The 23,437-nt window shown below is 53.3% G+C and overlaps 1 protein-coding gene across 5 annotated transcripts in view; it reads right to left on the reverse strand.

Annotated features, from left to right (window-relative positions):
- The window catches only part of Myo7a (myosin VIIA), a 68,785-nt gene that overhangs the window by 14,870 nt on the left and 30,478 nt on the right, over positions 1-23,437 (reverse strand). For all 5 annotated transcript variants that reach the window (XM_021165945.2, XM_021165943.2, XM_029479536.1 and 2 more), the window contains 19 exons: positions 19,413-19,550; positions 17,520-17,678; positions 17,147-17,239; positions 15,113-15,207; positions 13,937-14,021; positions 13,247-13,465; positions 12,803-12,910; positions 11,660-11,869; positions 11,070-11,273; positions 10,668-10,844; positions 10,152-10,241; positions 9,087-9,214; positions 7,244-7,370; positions 6,481-6,600; positions 5,950-6,123; positions 5,033-5,260; positions 3,424-3,594; positions 1,156-1,273; positions 386-512 (listed from right to left, as the gene is read on the reverse strand). In XM_021165945.2, the coding sequence (XP_021021604.1) occupies positions 386-512; positions 1,156-1,273; positions 3,424-3,594; positions 5,033-5,260; positions 5,950-6,123; positions 6,481-6,600; positions 7,244-7,370; positions 9,087-9,214; positions 10,152-10,241; positions 10,668-10,844; positions 11,070-11,273; positions 11,660-11,869; positions 12,803-12,910; positions 13,247-13,465; positions 13,937-14,021; positions 15,113-15,207; positions 17,147-17,239; positions 17,520-17,678; positions 19,413-19,550 (2,771 nt within the window). The remainder of the gene's footprint in view (positions 1-385; positions 513-1,155; positions 1,274-3,423; positions 3,595-5,032; positions 5,261-5,949; positions 6,124-6,480; positions 6,601-7,243; positions 7,371-9,086; positions 9,215-10,151; positions 10,242-10,667; positions 10,845-11,069; positions 11,274-11,659; positions 11,870-12,802; positions 12,911-13,246; positions 13,466-13,936; positions 14,022-15,112; positions 15,208-17,146; positions 17,240-17,519; positions 17,679-19,412; positions 19,551-23,437) is intronic.

The raw sequence follows: 23,437 nt of genomic DNA on the forward strand, positions 1-23,437 counted from the left end.
GACAAGGCCTGGCCCACTGGGGTGATATACTCATCACTCTCTAAGGCAGACGTAGCCATGGCTACAGCGTATTCTGGTCCAGAATCGCCCCACTCTGGCCCAGTGCACTGCGTATTGTCCATCCATGTCCTTATTCACCCTTTAAGGCTCAGCCTGATGCCTCTTCTACCAGGAAGTCTTCCCTGCCCTTATCATATCTGAGACAGACAGATGCTCTGGACTGCACTGCATTATGGGACTTGGCTATTCCAGAACGCTACCACCCTCTGGGTGCTTTTCAGCTGACAACGAGACGCCCCCTTGATAACACTGATTGTGCCCCCAGCCCCAGGAGCTGTGCCCTCTCCTCCTGTCCCTCTGCCTGGGCCCTGGCGGCCATCCCCACCTACTGCTGGACACAGCCATGATCTCCGGGAAGGACAGCTCCAGAAGCACCTGCTCCTGCTCGTCCACGAAGTACACACCCGTCCAGTTGACAGCCACAATGACGTCGCTCTTGGGGAGGGGAGGGCCTGCAACAGTGACAGAGGCTCTGAGAGGGGGCCTCCCTGATCTTGGAGCTAGCTCCTCCCTCCTCCTCATAACTGCAAGGTGGTGGCTTCTGCAGGAGGGTGCTTATCCCTGGCTTATAAACAGGGAGAGTGAGTCTCAGCATGGCTACCTTACAAAGTGAAACCCAAAAGGTGATGGGAAGAGAACGCTGGCTTGAGAAACAGCCTCAGTCCCCTTCCTACCTCTGCTCCCTGCCCTGCAGCAAGGTGAGATGGAGGGAGAGGTCAGACAACTAAACGCTGGGGTTGTCTGTGTCTCTGAGAGCTGGTAATTCTGAGAAGCCCAGCATAAGCTCAGGGCTAACACAGAGCAGATGCCCAGCAATGTCCGCAAAGGTCATGAGAGCTGATGTGGGCTGGCACCAGCCAGTTACTTTCCCCTTAGCCATAGCCACCCACCCTCGGCCTCTTGGAAATAACAGCCCACCCACCTATAACCTGGCTACCCTCTTCTGTCCATAGTGGGAGCTTTAATGATCAGCTCTTCAAACCAGTGAGCTGTCTGCATGGGTTTTCCACAGCCCTTCAGCAAGAGAACCCAAGAAAACCAGGCACCTGCAGAAAGATAATCACCCTCTCTCCATACGGCTGGGGCCACAAATACCTGAGAATTTATAGGCTTCATAAAACCTGGAGAAGAGCAAGGGCCACTTGAAACGGGCATAATTGACCACATCCTCTTTGACCTTCTGGGAGTCAGTTCTCCTCTGGGCATAAATTCCCTGCAGAGGGCAGCATGGGATAAAGATCAAAGGCCAGTGGGTAGGCTCTAGGAATTAGCTATCCCTTCTACCAGGTGAGCTTAGGGGCCTCTGCTCCCATCAGCTCACACCCCGGGTTCGCTGCTTTCTCTAATCCAATCTGTACCGGGGCCTTGTAATTCTCTGTGTGTGTGGGTCCCAGGCAGAAAAGGAAAACGTAGCTGCCACCCTTGGGGACTTCCCAATGCAGTGGCCCAAGTGGAGTGACGGTGAGCCACTGGGAGGCACACGCCATGTGGAGAGGCACGAGAGCAGAGAGAGGTTGTGGCATCATGGCACACAAAGCTGGGTCCCTAGGGCGAGTTTCTACAAGGCTGGACAGGCAGGTGGATGAGTGAGCCATGTCTGAGAGTAAGAGGACCTGGGGGTCAGGTCCAGCAAGAGCTGCTGCAGCACTCCTGTCAGGGAGCAGCGCTCTGTTTCCTGGTAAGAACTCCATGACCCTGGGGGGTAGAACGGAGGGGTCAGAATGAATATGTGGCCGTGACAGCCCCATATAGGGCATTGCCACCCACGAGAGGGCCAACATGGCCACAGGCCAGGAATAGTAAGCATTGGCTGAGAGTTTAATGTGACCAATTTAATGTCCAGGTGTTCAGTATACCATATACATGCGTATGTGTGTGGAGAGAAAGCCACAAGGAAGAAGGTGGGGAGCCAAACGTGGCAGTGAGGGGCCCCCAACTTGAAACTTCTCTGCATGTTTGAAATGGCTTTAAGATATTTTTAAAATTTTCCCTCTAAATCCTCATGTTCGAGTCTTCACACCCTAGGGTGCACATTTGCAGATAAAGTCTATAAGAAGGGATTGGCATGAAGCCCTATCCCAACAGACCGTGTCCTTGTGAGGAGAGGCAATTGGGTGCATGGGACCACAGAGGAAGCCAATGGGAAGCAGACAAGATGGGAACCTCTGGAGAAGGCAGATCAGAAGACCCTGATCTCAGCCCCAGGACCTAGAGCTAACTTGGAAATGTCTGTGGTTCCCATGTCCAGTCTGGATTCTTCCTGCCTTCTGAAAGGCATCGACATTCACTTCTGTCCAGTGCAGCAGAACCCAGGGTTCTGACACACACACAAAGGTGCTGTGATCCAGGGAAAGACAGAACCAAGCTGTGGATCCCAGAAGAGCATGTCCGTCTCACTATGCTCCCAAGGCCTGATTCCAAAATAAAATGAATACCACCATGCCACCCAAAGCAAACACACACAAACACACACACACACACACACACACACACACACACACACACACACACACGCCTTGTTGGAAATACATGCTGGGGCAGCTGGGGAGGCCGAGAACTGGGAAGTGAAGCTGTTTGGGAGGCAGGCAAAGTGGACTGGCTTCAGTAACTTGCCAGAAGTCAACAGGAAGACATGGCAAAGAAGAGGTTTTTCTCTTGGGAGATGTGGGGAGGATGCAGGAAAGAAATACTCTAGGGGAGAGAGGGCTAGGCCCGGAGGAAACCCTTGAAGGGGGCATTCAGAGCCAAGTGTGTCTATACGGAGCTATCCAGAGAAGGTGAAAGGTGTGTAGAAGGTACCACAGGACCCTAGGGGTGGAAAAGCCTTATCTATAGCGTATGAGACACTATCTGTGGGGACCTCCAGTAACTGAGCTAGGCCTAGCCTGCTCTGATATGGCAGGGCCTTGGAGGAAAGAGGCACGTGGAGCCCTCAACACCTCCACGCAGCTGCTGTTTCACAGGCCCCTTAGCGCCTATATTAGATCACAGCCTGGGACTTCAATAGGAGCCTGCACCCAGAGTTCCCAAGTAGGAAGGTACTGGAGTTCTTAGGAAAAAGGAGGGGACATTTCCTAGACAACTTCCATTATCAGACCTGAGTGGTCACTCAAATCACAACATTGTAATCAACAGGAGAGGTCACCCTCAACATCCATGACCCCAGGGGTCCCTCAACAGGCCACAGGACCAGCTTGAGCCTTCTGTGTCTCAGACACCCAGCCCAGAGAAAGTGAGCGAGACATATATGAATGATGTCTCGGGGGGGGGGGTATGGGAATGGAAGCAGGAGGCCCAGGTCCCCAACAACTGCCAGCCGTGATGCTCTGTGCAGCCACACCTCTGAGTCCTCCCTCTTCCTACCTTCTTGTGGGCAGCAATGGCCAGCTGTGCCCACTTCTCAAGATTCTTCAGCGGTGTGATCTCACGGTCAGGGATGTAAGTGGGCACGAGGCTCAGCAGGCGCTCCAGAATCATCTCAGAACCATAGTCCACAAAGTACTGCTGAGAAGCCAGCTCAGCCAGGTCGTCCTCCTGAGGGTGACACACACCGTCATCACCAATCATCCCTAGGGGATGCCCTTCCAGCCCAGCCCCCTTCCAGTCATGTCTCCTGTAGCTTGGGGACCCTGACCCTCAGGACCCTGTGTTCTCCCTGTCTCACTTCTCTTCACAGGGCAATCATGGGATCCCTAAGCCCACAGCCATACTCTTCTTGCCCTGTGTCTGGTCCCCTTGGCACCAGCTCAGAGCTGACTTCTGTCCAGGGCCACATAATCTGAGCAAAAGAGCAGGTGGCCTATTGGGTGGTGGTCAGACAGCTGGGCTCAGTATTGCATGAAAGCCACATGGGCTGGCAGTCATGTCTTGGAGATGGTCTGTGGGGATGGTGACAACACACCACGGTCAACATCCCCATCCCCATCACTATCTACCCAGGAAGAGTCGACATGGTAACCACCTGGCTCTACTTCAGAGAGCCAGGTGAGAGTCTGGCACGGGCTGGGCTCTTCTTGGATGAGGCCTGGTGCCCAGCATGCAGGGCAGAACTCCCCTGGGGCTCTTGGTGTTTCTGTAGAGCAGCAGTGTGACAGAAGAGGCTCTCAGGGACCTTGTAAGCATCTGCTATTTTATAGTTGGTGGGAAAAGTTTCCCAATTTTAGTAGCCAGTATGGTGGCTCTAAAACACTCGGAATATTAGCTTATCAGCATATACATCATCACTCTCGGCACTACCAGTATCACTAACGTCACCTTCACTACCAACACCTATGAATATCAGCAGCAGCATCAGGACCACCATCATCACCAACCACAGCCATCCTCAAAATCAACAGCACATCGATCTTTATCCTGCCATCACTAACAGAGCCACAGGTACAGGAAGCACCACCACTATCTTCAAAAACACGACCCTCGAGTCTGTCCCCGTGGGAGGAAAGACAGACACGACCCTCGAGTCTGTCCCCGTGGGAGGAAAGACAGACACGACCCTCGAGTCTGTCCCCGTGGGAGGACAGACAGGGCAGGGTCAGAGAAGGACTTCAAAGGGTCACCCACTGTGACAACTGCATGAGCACAGATAGCCCCGAGGCCCAGAGGAGTGTGCGTCCTAGGTCCCCTGGGAGGCTGATCCCAGGGACAGACTCTGAGTCGGCTCAGCTCATAGCATGCAGACCCTGCAAATCCTGATCTAAATGATCGGACCTTCTCCTTCAGAGCAGTTCCTAGACTAAGAACCATACAAACATGTCCATCACCCCTCCTGGTATCACGCAGTGTACTGCAGAGTGATGAACCCCTTCCCATGGGGAAGCAGGATAGCTTTCAGAGCATCCACTGCACACAGCTTGTGTGAGGTTAAGTAGCACTGAATCCATAAGAAGCCCAGGAAATGTCCAACCGCCAGCCAACTGACAACAGCCCTTAGCCTGTGACCATGGCCTCCCTGTGGCTCGAGCACCCCACTTACCTTCTCACACCTGTACTCCCCAAACTTGACTCCTCGCACCACCTGCTGGTAGATGAGGTTCGTGGCCACGTTGTCCTCCGAGGGGTTGTGCCAGGGTGTGAAAACCTCCTTTCTAAAGAAGAGCCTCCATGGGGCATTGCGCTCCTGGGCACCTTGTTCCTTGGCATACTGCTCACACTGAGAGATGGCATCCATGACATGGTCACTGCCACTGCCCAGGGAGGATACCTGTGAGACGGCACAGTGGGAGGACAGGCAGGGCAGGGTCAGAGAAAGACTTCAAAGGGTCACCCACTGTGACAACTGCATGAGCACAGATAGCCCTGAGGTTCAGAGGAGTGTGTGTCCTAGGTCCCCTGGGAGGCTGATCCCAGGGACAGTCTCTGAGCTGGCTTGTAGCATGCAGTGAGTGCCTTTCAAGGCATGTGTATGTGGGAATCCTTTTTTTCTCAGAGCAAGGGATACAGTTAAGCAAGCCATTACTGGGGGCACCAATTCATGAGGGAAGCTCCAGGCAAACTATGACCAAGTGCAAGGTCCTGTCCATGGGTCTTCCCAGTGCCAGAGAAAACTCCAGGCCTATCTCAGCAGGAAAGACTGTGTGCCCACACCCCAGGATTCACACAGCTGGAGAAGATGTGGAAAGGGCGGACTAGTGGCTGAGCAGACTTCTACAATCACAGCCACGGATGTGATCCTGGAGAGCGGAGTTGTCAGCCCTCTTCTCTAAGGGCTTTCTCCTGGGCACCCGTGGGTGGAGAGAGTTCTGGACCTTTGATCATGGGGTACCCGGGTGCCAGAGAACTTGACACCATTTCTGTAGAGCCTGTTCCCATAACTTAAGTGACTCACATGCATGCAAACCCCTCAGCCAGCAGGTGGCAGCACTGGGCTGGGCTAGGCTTAGGCCACCATACCTTATCAAACAGAGCGATGTAGAGGGAGAAGCCAAAGCGGTCCTTGAGTGAGATCTTGTCAGCCAGAGCATTGCACAGCTCCCTGGCTGTGGTTGCTGAATCTGTTAGCAGGGTCTTGGTGGTCCCATCCATGAAGGTCACGGGCAACATGATGGGCTTCTTGGACTTGGTGGCCTGAAAGTGACCAAGGGGGTCTGTGGTCTTTTCACTCTCTCTGCTCTGGCTGCCTATGGGGCAAGAGCTGACCCCCATGCTACCAGCATCCCACTGGGACACCACCTGGATCTGTCACAGGTATCCACTCTGAGGGGACATTTCGATGTCTTGTGCCAAGGACCCAAGCCTAGTAGGAAACCACTGCAGGAGCAAGGCCTTGACTAAGGCCCATGGGCATAAGACAGGCAGAAAGAGCCAATCACACTTGGGACTTTCATATTGGAGGGGGTGGGGCTGAGATTCCAGAACCCAAGGACTCCTGCAATCCAGCATGAAGGGGATACTTCTGAGGCATGCTGTGTGAGTCTTGCCGACCTGCAGCTCCAGCCAGCTGGGTGGCTGTGTCCGAGTTCCATTGACAAAGGTCCTCCTCAGGCGCTCCTCACAGTAAGGAGCATAGCCAGGTGGGCCTCCGTGGATGAAGTTCCGCAGGTACTGCAGACAGGGAACTCAGTGAGGCAGTCTCTACCCTAGCTGCTGCAGCAGCCTGCAGTCTCTCCAGGCACACCTGGGACTGGCTGCTTCAGCAGGGACACCTAAAGCCCCCCTTTCTAGGCCTACTCCTGCTACCCCTGGAATCAAGTGTATGCCCTGCAGCTTGGCAGCAAGGCCAGACAGTCAATCTCCTCACCCTCACATTCGACCTCTGCCCTCTCTGTTGCAGCTGCTGCTACCTTTCAGGGCCCCATTTGGTCTCCCCCACTCCCTCACCCTCATGGCACCCAACTAGTACCCAGAGCCTGGCACAGAGTGATATCAAAGTGCCTGTCCCAAGATACACGTTCAGGTTGTTCAGTGCATATATCCTTATCACACTTGACCTCTGTAGAATGATACTGACAAAGCTAAGTGCTGGTCACCTGGGCAAAAGGGACCTGGGAGGAAGGGGCTGGGCATGCGTGAGACCATCAAGGACCTGAGAGGGGCTCTGGGAGTATAGGATTCCAGAACTCAAGAAGTCCCAGAGTCCCACATGAGGACTATTTGTGGGGCACCAGAAAGCACATGCCACATGCATGTTGTGTCCCAGCATAGAGGGGCCCTGCACCCTCCTCCCAACCCCAGACCAACCCCCTACCTTAACGAACTTCTCAGAGGGGGCGAAGCAGCCCACACAGAGCGACACGAGGATCCAGCCCCTGGCATAGCTGCTCTTGGATGGGTTGTGTGTGAGCTGCTTACTGATCTGGCAGTAAATCTCGTCCCTAAGTGGGGACAATACCTCAGAGTGACATCCAGCCACCCCTCCACACCACAGCTCTTCTGACCAGCCAGCCTAAGGCTTCCCAGGAGACAGAGACAGGCTAGATAAAGAGGCTGAGCAGAGGGTCTTGCTTTATATTGGGGGGTCACCAGGAATAAGGCATGGGTTAGGTGAGGTCCACCGTCCACAAAGTGATCTATATCCTAATGCAAGTTCAAAGGTCACAGCCCCTAATGTCCACCCTGCCTAGCCTCAGGACAACCATAAAGCCCAAGCAAGGGACCCCCATAGTCAGGGACAGTTTCTGTAATAGTGGCTGACATGGCAGAAACAGAACTGGCACCTGGGAGGTTCAGGGCCAGTGAGCAGGGACCCTTACTCTGGAACACAGCTCTCCAGCTTGTGAGTGCTCAGTACATGGGTCACTTTGCACTAAGCTGAAAACATCTTCTCTTAACAGCATTTTCCTCTGTGGGAGGTCCAAGAGGGCTTACCCACCCAGGACACACACACACACACACACGCAGGACTGTCTCATTCAGTAACTTCTCAATCTGGAGAGTTCATGAACCAGCAAAATTTCAAGTTGCCATCTTTTTATCACAAGAAGATAACACATGCACGTTTAGACCTCTTGCCCATGACCCAAATCATTTCCACTTGAAATATCCAAAGCAGACAGGCCACCATCACAGCAGCAATCAGGCCTGCAAGTGAAACTGCCATGGCTCATCGAGGCCCCATCTTGTCTCAGACCAATGGGAACCCTGTGCCGGAGTCTCCAACCTGGCCCCACTCAACCAATAAAAGGTGGCCAGTAGCTAAGCCAGAGAAGGGAGGTTAGCCATGGTCCCTCGGGAGTCTACTTTCTAGCCTTTCTTAGTGTGGGGTTCCTGGCACAAGACTCCTGAACAATCTACTTCAGATGTGGCAGACAGGTAACCTGGTGGCCACCTTTCCCTTCTGGTGACCCTGGGTGGCCTCTGGCTCAAGTGAGGCTTAAGTGGGCTTGAGGAGCAGTGGAGAGAGGTGAGGCTGACAGGTAGGTGGGCTAGAAGGCCAAATAACTCCTGGGAAGTCTCTTCCTCATGCTGGGCCTCAGTTTCCCCATTGGGAGGATGGAACTTGTCTCTTGTCCCACACTCCCAATATAAACATAAGTTCTTGGGACCCCAAGTCTTCACCTATGGTCATATAAGCCAGGTCCCCGAGAAGCTCAGGTCCCCACATCTGGCTGGGTTAACTATCTAATTGTATAGGCGACTCTAGTCTTCCCACCAACTCGCCATCAGTAGAGGTCTTTCCTGACCCAGGATGGAAACAATAGAATCTCTAGGCATACAGTAACCTCGCCATTGGCCTGGGTCAGCTGCACTGAATGTGAGCCAGCGGCAGTGGGTTTAAATCCGACCGCTCAGATGAGGCCATGATAACCACTAGCTACAGGTTACAATCTGCTCTCTCCATTCACTGTCTCAAAGTTCTGCCTCCCCTCAGATCTCAGGTGTGAGTGCTATTCTTATTCCACCTTTCCAGGTAAGGCATAGAGGGATGAAGGAGATGGGTGAGGGTCATATGACTAGCCAGCAACAAAGCTAGCATGGGCCTTTTTGCTTAATCTGTGGCTAAAGTGGAGCCATTAGCAGCTGCCTAGAGACCGCCAGCCTCTGCCTAGAGAAGCCCAGACACAGCATCCCACTGCCCCTTGGGTACTGACCGCAGCGCAGGCCGCAGGATGCCGTTGCCGATGATGAAGTGCAGCTTCTCTAGATTTGAGGTGGGCCGATCCTCCAGCATGCTGTTGCCCTGTACTGTGGATTCCCCATCGTTCAGCCTCTTGGTCACCTAGGACACGGACACAGGCTTAAGCCAAACAGGTGGGGCTTGGGTGCTGCACCTGCTAGGCTTCCCACCAGGAGAAGATAGCATCATAGACGGGGTACTGTCCCTGCCAGCCACTGCAGAGAGCAGATGAATGCATGGATGACCCCTGCACTTGTCAGCTTGTCATTACTCCATCCTTAAAGACTAATAACTAGACCACATGGCTGGGAGCACCAGCCTGATGCTACCAGCTTGGCCCTCTGTACCTCAGTCCCACCCAAGGGAAAGCCTTTCAGCCATGATGTGTCCCATCTCGGCCTCTGATTGAGGCCAGCATCTCACACCTATGGCACCAAAGTACAGCCTGGTTCACAACCACCTAATTATCAAGGCCCTGGCCCTGATATGACATGGCCACCCTCAGTTCTCAGTAGATGTGTGTCTCTCTCTTGGTCCCATGCAGCCACAGAAGCAGCCTCGCATTGCACTCAAATGCAGCAAGAGACCTTCCATCTAGACAGAAAGAGCCATGCAAGGGCCTCCTGCACCTGAACCCATGCCTGTCTGTCCCAGCCCGCATCAGCCTACACAGCCCTGTGTGCAAGGCCTTGGCAGTCTTAGAAGGTAAGAGATGGATTGGTGGGTGGTGGTGCCAGTATTCAAAAATACTACAGAGAAGTCTGCTCCCAGGCCAAGAGGTCCTGGGATGAAATGCACGGTATATGCATCAGCCAGAAGTATTCTCCTTTTTACATGTGTACTTGGCCCCGCCCCATTCTTTCCCCCACCCTTAGCATTTTCATACACTTCTGTCTGGTGGTTGCTCCAGTGCTGTGCTATACAGAAGAGAGAGGCATCATCCACTTCCCCTCCTGCTCCCATTCCCAGGCCCCCGGCTCAGCTGTGCTGCAGTCTGGCTGCCTAAGGAAGCCCTCCAGGGCCCGGGCTCTGTTCTTACCTCTTCTGTGAGTTTGGACTTCTTCTTCAGTGTCAAGTGTACCAACTTGTGTCTCACACTGGTCTTCTTCTGCCCCTCAGAGATCTGGGTCTGTGTGACAGATGCAGGGATGAGACCTCTGGACAGTGGGGTTATGGAGTGTCTGTGTGTGTGTGTATAATTTCCACACAGAGGCTCACAAGGTGCAGGCCACGAAGCCACCCTCTACCCTTGCCCCTGCTGAGACTCAGAAAATCATAGTTACTGCCGGAGGTCTCCCAGTGAGGTGTCCCTAGAGGTGGCTCCCACTGCGAAGTCTGTCTGGTCTGCAGTGTAGCCCCTCAGTTATAATGAGAACTTTACAGTTGGCAATGGCTTGCACATTATTCCCATGAGTAGACAGAGAATGGCAGGGGATTGGGGCAGGGATGAGGCAGAGACAGCTAGACAGCTTTCTGCTGGTTACCTGAGCCTGGTGTGCTGACACCATCCCCACTAGCCCAAGACAGTTATCAGTTGGGGGCCCTGTGCCCTCACCTCGCCCTCGCCCTGCAAGGCCTGCAGCTCCCTCTTGTATGTCTTCTTGCCTAGGGTCTCGTAGATCTTAGTCATCACTGGGATCTTCTCACTGCCGTCGCTCATGGCTGTGTGGTACTTGGGCTCTGGGAGGTCCCCCATGAACCGGAGGATGGTGATCCAGACAGCCAGTGCTGCCTGAGGATGGAGCACACATGTAAGAAAGCCAGGGAGGATGGAAGAAGTGGCTCAAGCCACAGAGAAAGCCTTGGAGAGGAAGCTGGAGAGATAGATAGCTACCTGCAGATGTGGTCTGACCCTAGGTTGGGGGCTGGACCAAAGCCCGACCTTGACTTGACAAGAGCGGCACCCACCACCCCAGCCCGGCCCTGTGAGCCATGACCCAGCCACAGGTCGCCTCACCAGCTGGTCACCCTCATCGTCATGGTAGAGCAGCGGCTGCTTGAGAGGCCTCCGTGTGTAGGAGTGTGTGGTTGTGCCCTGGAAGTAGGTGGCAGCAAACTTGGCGAATTTGTACTCAGAAAGGTCCTCCTCATCTTCATCAGGCAGGGGCAGGGCAGCATCAACATCCTCTTCCACCATCTCCCTCCGTCCGCGCTCTAGGTCCTGATGGACACAGAGGGGGTATGTCTTACTTAACTGTTAGGCCGGGCCCTGTAGCCTGCAGACCCAGAACAGAAGCGGCACTGAACACCCCCTCTCTCTCATCTCTCATCCTCCCAGAAGGCCTCTGCTGCTTCTCTCCACTGTCCAAACAGAGCCCAGCACATAGAGGATCCTCAAGGACATTAGATAAAAGTTTGAGAATGGCTTCAGAGAGGGATAGCGGGTGGACCAAGGTCATGTGGCAGGCAGAGGCTGGATGGGGTCTGAGACCCATAGTCCTTCACCCAGTCAGTCACCACTGCCTTCTGTATCAGGACAAAGGATGTGACAGGAGACATAGAAGGCTCTGGGGTGTCTCAGGAAGTCCTGCCCCAAAGTCCTGATACCTCAAAGCCACTAGGCGCCTGGCCTTCCTGGCCTGGCAGGCTGCCTGAAGTCCCCAGGAAGCCAAACATCTTGTCCACCATATCTGAGTGGTTGATGGGCTCGTGGCGGGCCTTCTCCATCTGCTCCAGCAGTTCCTTCTTCCTCCGAGCCTCCTCCTTCTCCTTCAGCTCCCGCTCCGCATCCTCGCGGGCTAGCTGAGCCAGGCGCTCCTGAGGTTGGGGGGATGCAGAGGAAGTAAGTCAGCACCGAGCAACATAGCTTCCGAGAACAGCTGTCTTCAGGGAGCCCAGGAGCAACCAGCAACAGCGAAAACAGCAGCAGCAGCCCAACTAGGGCTCTGACACAGGGGTGAGCTGACTGTGCTTGTAGCCCCCATCTGAGACAGACAGATGTCCAGCATCCCTGGACCACAGGAGGACACCTCCTCTAGTACTCTCTTTTCCCTGCCCACCCCTGCCTCCATACCCTCCCCTGCTTACTCTTCCCTTCCCATGCCCTCCCCTGTTTCCAGGCCACAAAACCCATGAAGTCTTGGGCTGTGGAACTGGGAACTGTACTAGAGCTGACCAAAAGATTAATGTGAGCCACATTTAAAAGGCAAAATAATGATGGTGATAATGATGGTGGTGGTGGTGGTGGTGGTGCTTGCTGCTGGTGATGATGATAAATAAAACCAATATTAATAATGCTTTAATTATTTAAGTTATGTTTTCAAGTATCATCTTAGAGCATGCAATCAGTATAAAAATTACTCCAGGGTACCTTACATCCTGCCTCTCTGTAGCTAAGTCGTCATAATACTATGTGCACCTCGCAATTTTAGCCATGGCTTTTGGATGAACCGCACTTCAGTGTTTGGTGGCATTTGTGGTTGACAGCCTTGTGTCAGGCTGTGTGACCCCAGTCACCCCCTTGTCAGGCTTTTGCTTTGGGTGTCACCGCTAACCAGGAAGGTACTGTGGACACAGCCCAAACCCCATGTGATTGTTCAGTGGCTGTGTGCTGAGGGGACTAGGAAGAAGTATCTCCTAGGAGGAGGGAGGAAGATGGCAGGGACAGGTGACAAGCAGCCAGCAATGGAGAAAAGTCATGGAGCCAGACTGTAGAGCAGCTACCTGGGAGAGCACAGAGGTCTGGCTTACCTGATGCTTGCGCTCAGCCTCCTCTTTGGCCTTCTTGGCACTCATCTCCTTTCGGAGTTTCTCCTCCTCTGCCAGACGCATCCTCTCTGCCTCGAGACGCCGCTGGTACTGAAGAAAGGAGTGGCCAGAGAAACAAGTTGTCCTTGTCACAGCTCTGTCACAGCTTTGCCTCACCCCTCCCCCATCTCCCCCAAGCTCCAAAAGGCAGTTGAGTTGGTCCCTTGGTCGCAATGGGTCTCACTGGATCCCAGAGCCAGACCAGATATGTCTGTCTCCTTAAAATTCACGAGGGACCTGGGCCTTAGTCCATCCCTGCAAGGAATGCCAAGACTCCCTTCTGGCTTTGGCTTCCTCAGCCAGCACCATGCAGGGGTTGGGAGACACCTGAGTGGGGTAGTACACACTTAGACACCACCCACTCTTGGGGCTCAGAAACCCTCTCACCTCAACCCGGAGGCGCCGGTGAAGCCGGCGGGCAATCATGCCTCGGGCATAGGCCTGCACGGTGATCACGGCCCAGAGGCGGTGGCGGAAGGCCTTGCGCACCAGGTAGGCCCGGCAGCGGGCCTGGAACTCTATTATGCGCTGTCTGGCCAGGCGGTACTGCTTGTGCAGCTTCCGGGAGCGGTGTAGGGCCTGCAGCCGCAGGAAGCCAAGACGAATCTGCAAGGACAGTGAGCGTGCTCAGACCTGAGATCCCACCAGGATGAGTGAGGACCAGAGCAACACCCACTGTGCCAGCCTCCATCAGACTGGACCCACCAAGGTACCATCTATGTCATTCAAACAGGGCCCCACAGTGAAGCCTGCATCCTTCCAAGAATTCCAGCCTCAACTAACCAGTGTCCTTTTCTGCTCGTCTCTCTAATCCAAGTCCAGGTTGCAGCCAGATGTCCCACAGAGTTGTATGTGGATCATTCCAAAGTCTCATGTTTTAGAGTCAAAATATTCCAAGAGCAAAGATCACAAAACATAGGGTGAGCCCCTAGAGCTAGGTCTGGGCTTTGACTGAAGGTAAGGTAGGGCTGGCTGGGGCATCCTCAGGTTGCACGTTAAGTCCTGCTGCCAAGGTAACAGCCTGCTTCCACAGTCTGGCTAACAGAATCAGGGGTTGGGACTGGGGAGGGGACTCACCAGCTCATAGTTTTTCCTACAGTGGTGGCCCCGCCAATGCCTCTGGATCAGTGTGGCAGCACTCTTCAGTCTCAGGAAGTTGGACCTGGAAGGGAGACAGGGCTGGGTGACTCCAGAGCAGATAGCTGGTGGCCAGAGCCAGCCAGGGCCCAGATGTGCCCAGATAGCACACTGGATCCGGGTCCTGTGATCGGCAAGCTATGTGATGTTGGGCAAAGCATAGAATCTCTGTACCACAGTGCTACCATCTGGAAGGAACGGGGAGTGAAGCCTGTGTCTGTCCTTCCTGCCTGGCAGTCTTATCCCAAGAGACCTTTAAGGAAGAAATCAGAAAGATGCTTGCTGAGCGGGTGAGTGGATGGCCACATCAATAATGAAGTAACTCACAAGGAGTAGCTTTACAGTGTCCAACTCCCTTCACTTTGTAGCTGAGGAAGCTAAGACCTGGGTGCCCCTGTCACTGTCTGCCTCTGAGGAGTCCAGTGCTGTTCCCCTGCACACAGTAGGCTGTTTCTCAGATACCACAGTCACCTCTGGCTTGATGGGTCAGAGACCACACAGCAACAGCAAGGGTCTGCTGAGAATCAGAAAACACAGGAGGGAAGGGTAGGTATGTCATGGCACAAGCCAACACTCCAGGGCCTGCAAACTGGGTATGTGGAGAAACAAGGCTGAGAGCCAAAGGGAGGATGGATGGGGTGGGGGTGGAGGAGACACTGGAGAAACACTGGAGGAAGAGGCTGGCAGACTCACAGGTAAAAGGGAGACAGAGGAAAGGACCAGATGAACTGCAAACAAGGCAGTTTGTGGGTCTCTGTGGTTCCTGAAGCGTACTCTAGAGTTGGTCTTGCCATGTGTGGGCTATCACAGGTGTATGCATGTCCTTAATGTAGAGTATGAGCTACTCCTTGTAGCTGGTAAAAGCCCCAATATTGTCTAGATGAGCGGAATGTTGTAAGCACACCTCTTGTCTCCATGTGTGTGGGAAGGGCAAGTGACTGTGGGGTCTGGATTCTGTGACAAGGCAGAGCTGCATGAACCTTGAACCTGTGTTCCTCAGTGACCTTGTGACCATGTGTGCATGCCATGCACACGTGTGATGGTTTCTGTGTGTGCACCATCGGTATGCACGTGTGACCCTGGTGTTCACGTGGGAGAGCAGAGGTTGACACAGACCTGTCTTTGAAGCCCCGGATAACCTTCTGCAGGAGAATGACTCTGTCTGTGATGGCCTTGTCCCGCTCCACCTCCAGCAACATGTCATGGTGGTCCTGAAAGACAGAGCCCCTAAGCCACATCCCCTAGGGCCACCTACTCAATCCAGGCAGAGCTAGGCTCCCGTCATGGCTCTATGTGCACTCGGACTTCCGACCCTGCTGAGGCCGTGCAGTGGCCTCCTATAGCCAGAAACCTGGGGATTGGAGACTGGGGAGTGCCGCAGTCATGTCACTTCCTGGCTTCCCCTATCATCATCTCAGCCCTGGATCCTGTTACTTTTCTATCTAGGATCTTGGTAGCAGACTCCTTACCAGGAGTCCCCTGGTGTCCATCAGTCCCCCTCTGACCCTCTCCTCCACATGCAGTTGGGCAACCTTCTTATGACCTTCTACACATACGCTATAGCATATGAGCCAACCTGACACTCAAGACCACTCCAGGTCCCACTGACATCCCCAGCCCTCCCTTACCCTCCTCATTTCCAAGCCTAGTCCTCCTCCCAGTGAGATGAAATGTGAAACTTCACTGGCTATATATATATACACACACACTCAAACACACACATATATGCATATATATGTGTATGTATACACATATGTATATACATATACATATAAATATATGTGTGTATGTATGCATACATATATGTATATACATACATACACACATACATACATACATACATACATATATGAAGTGTTCCATGGGTATGTGTAGTGTTGGGTAGTGTGTGAGAGCCACAGAAGAGCAGGCAGATGTGTCCTTGATTGGCAGCCTGGCCTTTGAGCCTCACAGGGGAAGGTTAAAATAACCAGTCTATAATCACAGACACCGGGTGAGAATCAGAAGCTCACCGTGGCCTTCTCAGAGAGCAGATGAACCGGCAGATGGGGGGATGGGTGAATGGGGGGATGGCATTGGGACATGTGGGCTCTTAGAAGTATTCCTAAAGAGTACAGATGTGTGAGCGTGAGGACAGTGGGCCCGTGAGTCTTCTGGTGTAGGTGCCTTCACCATCCCTCCTGCTCTCTATTCTAACACGTGCCTGGCACTTGATAGCCCAGGTCAGTAGCCTGCCCCCTGCATCCTCCAGCTTGACTTCAGTCCCTGGCTCTTCTCTGAACCTGTGAATTGGGCACAGAACTTTCTACCCCACACCACTAGCAGGGAGACACTGGGAGGTTGGGCACACAGAACTCTGTCCAACCGGCTGTCAAGGAACACAGAGGGAACGCAAACCTCTTTCCCAGTGCTGAAGCCCTTGTTTCTGCATAGGAGATGCAGGGGCTGACTCAAAGCCCACATCAAGAGGAGTTAAATAGACCCCTAACCAGACCCCACTAAAGGCTGCTTCCCCACCCCCACCCCCTTTCTTCTCCCAGTTGTCCTGCATCCAGCCCTGCCCCCACAGAGGAGGGGCCCAGCTCTGTCACCAGGACAGAGGAAATGGAAATGAGGAAGCCCACACTGACTGTGCAGCTGCTCTCCAGGGCCATGACTGCTCAGGCCCAGTTTCTTGCTCTCATTCACCATTTCCTAGGAGGCTGTGGGAGCCAGGAACCCTAACTGCTGTTCCTGGATGCTAAGACAGAACCACAGACGATAGTACACAGCTGACCCTCATGACCCTGCCTGCAGAAACCACAAGGAACCTGAGGTCCACTCTGGACCGTCACAGGTCCAGCCTGTCATAGACAGAAGGGAAGGCAGATATGCTAAGTAACTTGTCCGAAGCCCCCAAGCCAAGCACCTCAGACTCCTCAAGGTTTGAATGCCTGGCATGGGTCTGACGAGACAACCCATTTTGTCATCCATTCCTAACCTGGAGTCAGTGCCTGGCACCATGAGTTATCTCTAATGTACACACACACACACACACACACACACACACACACACACCCCAAGATACCCTGGAGCCCCCTCAGAAACATCCCATGCATGGAGGCCTCTGAACACAGCAAAGCCACGGCAGCCAGAACAGGCTGCACTCACCTTCAGAAAGATCTTGGTTTTGCCAATCTGCCAGTCATCGTGCGTGCCCAGCACAGCCTCGGCCATGCGCTGGCATGTCCCTCGGAGGTCACCCTGGGCAGAAGACAGGGGTATTGACAGTATAACTAATGGAAAGGCCCCCCAAGTGTCCTTCTCAAGATTGAGAGACAGGTCTGTCTGACTGACCCAGCCTGGCCCTGCCTTCTGTGAAATCTGTTTTCTCCTCAAGCCAATGACAAACACTATGGCGGCCTTCCAGGGTGCCCTTCTACCCTGTAGCAGTACCTGATGTGGTCAAATAGATGTCAAGCTCCAGTCACTGTCACCCATAAAACTGGGGTCCTCTGCCCTGTTGGTATACCCGGCCTCATACCTGCTTGTATGCTGGCTTCACGCCAGGCAGCAGTACCCGGTAGCGCTCCACAAACTCCACAAAGCTGTAGCGAATGGGGTAGCCAGCGTGGCGGATGCGGATCGTCTCCATCATGCCCGAATATCGCAGCTGGCGTACACACAAGTGCCGGTCGAAGAGCTGCCGGGCCAGAACCAAAGGCATCATGGCAAGGCCACTACTGGGATGCAGGCCCTGCCCCCTGTCTGACCAGCATGGACAGAAACACACAGAAGTCGAGGTCTCCTAAGAGCAAAGCCAGGCAGGAGGCAAGGTCTGTTGGTCAGACCCACATGGCAGCAGGAAGTGGGGACCTGCAGGTGGACAACCGTGTACTGTGGGACCAGATCAAAGAGAAGACACGGGCGGTTTCATGGATATTAGTGAAAGGTCTTCCAAGGCTGGAGGAGGACAAGCATGTGCGGAGCAGAAGCTTTAAAGTGTAAGCCCCGCTGTGGGGAACACGGAGGGGGCTGAAGAGCCTAGGCCAGGACGCAGTGGCAGTGGAGCGGCCAGGAGGTGGGTACTCCACACAACCCCAGGCTGCCCTGTAAGTGGCCTCTATGCAAAACCATAGTTGTTTTAACAACTCCCCAGGGGCTGGCTGTGGTGCCTTGAGGAAGAGGCACTGCCTTAAGGTAGCCACTGTGATGGCTCCAGGGCAGGGCTACACCCTGAGTTCAGATGGACCAAAAATGCAGAAAACAGGCACAGGGGCCTTGTGAGGGAGACCAGGCTACAAGTCTGGGCCTTGTCCCATGGGTGGCTGGAGCCAGGGAAGGTTTGCAGCGGAGATACTTGGGCAGGATTTATTTTAAGAACAACATCATGTCAGCAGTGGGTCGGTCATGCTGGATCCCAGCAAGCAAGAGGCAGAGGCAGATAGGTCCCTGTGAGCTCATCTGTATAGCAAGGTCTAGGTCAGGCAGGGCTACACAGCAAGATCTCATAAATGAAGAACGTGAATGATGTTGTCCTAGGTGTAATGGAAGGGTGGGGTAGGGGGCAAGCTGCGGCAAAGGGGGAGGTTTGGGCTGGGAAAAGGCCTCAGGGAGCCAGTGCCCAGCCATGTCACCCTGCTGCCCTGCTCCAGAGGGTACCTGAGGGCTGAAGAGGATGGGACTCACCCACTCTGGGAAATGATTTCCTGGCGGGGACAGCCTGTGCGGAAGGTCAGCTTCCGTAGCCCGTTTCCTCTCCCTCTGGGCCACTTTCCCCTGCCTTCCTTCCCTCCCTAAGCCCCACACCCAGCTTCCCCTGGACCTCCCCCCTCCTTTGGATAAACAACACCTCACAGGGCCTGCCCTGAAACAGAGAGCTAGCAGCTAGTCAGCCTGTGGCACTTGAGCCCCTCAATCCCTGAGCCCCCATGTGACAACTCAGGACTGTCACTTCCTCATAGGCAATATGCTGAAAGGGACTCTATCCGGTGTATGGAAGGGCTAACAAATGCTGTCACTAATAGTAAAAAAAGAGGGACCTTCAGGCAAAGGAGTCCAGAAGGACTTCATGGAGGAGGTGGGCCCTGAATTGAGAGGAGGAGAGCTTTCAAGGGAGGGGCCCCAGCACGAGCCACACTTGTATTTACTAAGCACTTTACAGGCACTCTACAATCTTCAGGCATGGTCTCTGGGGAGTTTTCATTCTCAAGGACACTGAGGCACAGGGCAGTGTCTGACTTAGGTACAACCGCTCAGCTGGGAGATAGCAAAGCCAAGGTTAACGTGACTGTGGAGCCCCTATGCCCTCAGCAACTTGACAAGCCCTTTAGTCCCCAGAGAAAACAAGGCTTTCCACTGCCCACCTACCTCATCCATTTTGCCCCCTCCCTCCCCACCCTCCACCCCTACCCACCACATCCCCTCTGAGGCTCACCATGGGCTTCTTGAACTCGTTGGGTTTGATACAACGCACAAAGAAGGGCTGGCAGGCACCCAGTGTGCGCATCAGCAGCTCCAGAGACCGCTTGAACTGGCTGCTGAGTGTAGGCGAGCGCTTCCTGGTCTCGGCACCCTGTGGCAGAGGACAGACAGACAGTGATGGGAGGGGCCACCTCTTCCCCCTCCCACCCTCCAACAGCTGTCCAGGAGGAAGGAGAGCACCAGAGAAGGTCACCAAGGTCAGTCTAGGGGTATTTAGGGATCTCCTGTGACACCCCTGGTCTGGGCTGGAGCTTGGACCTCAGACACCCACTACAGGGAGCTCCAATAGTGTCATCCAGACCCCCCACCATCAGCTGGGAGACTCTGGGCCAGCAGCAGTGCCTCTCTGTGTAAAGGGGTTCACACTTGGTGTCCTCAAGATACTGAGGTCATCTTAGTGACAGGAGTTAGGCAAGCCTAAATTCAAGCCCCATGTATGGCCTAAGCTGACCAATAAAGGGTGCTGAGTCTGTACTGTTTCCTAAGTGAAAACATTGCCATCTACCCGCCTGATGGGACAGGTGGAGAGTCCAAGTGCAGTAAGCAGCCACCTGGGGTGGGCACTGCACCCCCTGAGAACCTTAGAGGTAACAGCACAGCTCATGACCTCCCCTCCTCTGCTTATAGGATTAGTGGGCAGGCTGGGGCAGTGTGGGTGACCTGGACAAGCCTGCAAAGACAGATTTTTGTGCTCCCAGCTGCTGCACCCCCAGCTTCTGTGCTCCCAGCTGCTGCATGAGCCACCCAGGCTCTCTGCACCCCTGCCTATATGTTGTCTTCTCAGAACATTGGGAAATAACAGGAATAAAGGGGACTCGGGAAGAGCTGAGGTCAAGCAAACAGGAAACGAGCCTTCTAGAACATTGCAGAACTCAGATTAGAGAGAACACGGTACTACTACAGATTATTTTCCTGGCCATTTTTGTGTGAAAACTCACTAGTAAACTTGATTTTGTTGTAAGCTTTTACATTTTTAGAGCTATAATTCAATCCTGTCCTTTAGCATCAAAAGTATGGAGTGCAGGGAGCTGGAGAGATGGCTGAACAGAGAGGAGTCTACTGCTCTCGCTAGCAGCTCACAGCCTGTAACACCAGCGCCAGGGCATCTGGCGCCCTCTGCTGACTTCTGAGGAGTCCTGCATACCTGTGCTGCATTTATATATACTGGGGCACACACACATATAAAATAAATACTTTAAAATCTGGAGTGCAGAGCACGTGTGTCGGGTATTTGGAAGATAAAGGTGCTTAACTCACACTAAATCCAGGTGCTACGCTATAGCTTCTAGTCAGCCCTGCAGGAAAGCAAACGTTTGGTTCTGAAACAAGAAGTACTTTTCATCTCAAGTTCCACTGAAGAACATTCCAAATTTCGTTCTGGGGATCTAGGGCTAGGTTAATATTTGTTCTGCCTTTTCAGGATTCTTGATTCAGCAACAGTACATACACACTGAGCGTATAGTTTAAAACAGAGCATACACAGCACATAGCATACATACACCCAGTGTACATATCTCACCATGCACACATTCCCACACAGAGAATACACACATCACACACACACACACACATACATGACACACACACATGCATCATATGGTATTATGCACACAGGTGACACCTGGGCATGCAGATGCTACACATGTGGTACACAACACAAGCACTACATGAACATGTGTAGCGTGCATACAGCATGCATACCATATAGCAGACACGACTTGTACACACCAGGCATGCATATACCACACAAATCATTCACAGAATGCATACTCCACATGACAATGCATATAATTAACACACAGCATGCATGTCACCCAGAATAAATGCACACATATGACACAAACATGGTAAGAACACAACACTCAGCACACTTTCTGAACATTATCCTATAAAGAACATGTGACATGCATACTCTGTGCATACATGCATCATGCTCGCTCCCCATGACATCGACACACAGAAAGCACACCCTGAAGCGCTCATGCATATACATGACATACATACACTAAGAAAGAGCACACAACACACCTCTCTCACAGCACATACCCCTGCATGCACAAGCATAACACGCACGACACCGGACAGGGCACACACCCTTCAAGAGTCTGTCATCTTGAAGCTGCTCCCTTCTGTCTGTCTTCCCTGTTGGGGCCTCATGAGGACAGGTCTGCCTCGCTCACTTCTATCTCACCAGGGCCTATGTGCACCAGGACATACATAAACTCCTCGGTCACCTGGGGTACAGCTGCACAGCTTCCCGGTGTCCTCTATGGTGCGCAGACTGTCCCCTTCCAGCTGTGCAAGTCAAGTCCTTCGGAACTTTCCTCATGACCCTTCTCTTATATGGGACAAGCCATCAGGTCCTTCCCAGAATCTGATGCTACCTACAGTTCCCATGGTTGGGTCCTGCCTCAGCCTATCTCTCTCCTTTCCACACTTTGGCCTTTGCACCATGTCAGGCACTCTACAACACTATTTACAAAGCAGCTGGAGGCGGGGGTAAGGAAACCAGCCACATCCCTCCCCACTCAGGACTGTCCAGTGACATCAGTTCATTCCGGGGAAAGCCAAGGTCCCTACGAGGATCCATGACAGCCACAGAATCTACTCCAGGAGCCTCTGGCTCCCACCATGGGCTTGCACCCTTCCTGGGACTCCAGCCTCCTGGTTCTGCCTGGAGCACACTTGGAACTTTTGTACATAACCATCCTTCTCCTTGCAAAGCCCACCTTGGGGAGGGGTAGTGTTTTCAGTTCCTACCAATTGTCCAGAAATGCCTGTCCTGTGCCTCATGTACAATCACAGGGCCTACCACCGACACCCCCCTCCAGCATCATCCTGCTCCATGCCCTCCCCCCATAACACTGCATGATTTAGTAACTTACTGGATCTCTCACTAACCCTCTGCTAGAACACTAGACTAACAACGGGGTTTGGTTTGGCTTGGTTTCCACTTGTTTGTTGCTGTGTCCTGCGACTTAGGCAGTATGTGGCATATGGAAGGCACTCAATACGCATTTGTAGACTGAAAGAGTGAATGGCTGAGTAGGTGAAGGGGTGTGCGGGATTTGCTCTCCCTGCCTCAGCCATACAGGTTCTCCTCTGGCTCTGTTTTATTCAAGGGAAAGCATCCTTCCTGGTGATTCCTGATTCCTGCATCATCGGTGGATGTTCAGGGATGAAGCAAAGACTGAAGCCAACAAAGTTCAAAGGCCAATGTGCAGTGGGCACAGAGAGGGTCTAAGGGGAGGCGGATGTCACCATGGTGTCAGTATCTGCCAATGAGCAGAAGGGAGCAGCTGTCCTGTGGACCTGACTGGGATGAGACACTCATTCAGGTACAGCCATGCCTGGAAAGATGGCCTACCTCTGCTCCACTGACCCCTATGTCAGTAGGTTAGGGCAGGTCATGATGCCCTGAACTGCCCTGGGGCAGCAGGCACAAGAGTCAAAAGATGAGAACTCAGGACTTGCCCAAGCAGAGGGCTTAGGTTCCTGTAAGCATGCACTGTAGGTGTACACCCAAGGGAAGAGCTATAGCTACGACACTGTCTTAGGGCAATTCCTGCACGAAAGCAGTCAAGATTTCAGCAGTTGCAGATCGTTCTTGGACTGGGGATGTGGCTCAGTTGGTAGAGCTCTTACCTTGCAAGCACAGAGACCCCCAAACCCATATACAAAAAGTGGCAGTGCACACTTGTAACCCCAGTGCTGTGGGGCAGGGCAGGCAGAACAGAATAGGAACTCACTGGCCAGCCTAACCTACAAGGTGAGCAAGCACTGGGTCAGTGAGGAAACTTGTCTCAAAAAAGGGGGGATTGGGCGGGTGGGTGTGGCTCCTGAGGAACAATATCTGAGGTGGCTCTCTGGCCTTCATACACATATGCACACACACACTCATTCTCTCTCTCTCTCTCTCTCTCTCTCTCTCTCTCTCTCTCTCTTCTCTCTCTCTCTCTCTCTTGCTCTCACTCTCGC

Source organism: Mus caroli, chromosome 7 (assembly GCF_900094665.2).
Source record: "Mus caroli chromosome 7, CAROLI_EIJ_v1.1, whole genome shotgun sequence".
Taxonomy (NCBI): domain Eukaryota; kingdom Metazoa; phylum Chordata; class Mammalia; order Rodentia; family Muridae; genus Mus; species Mus caroli.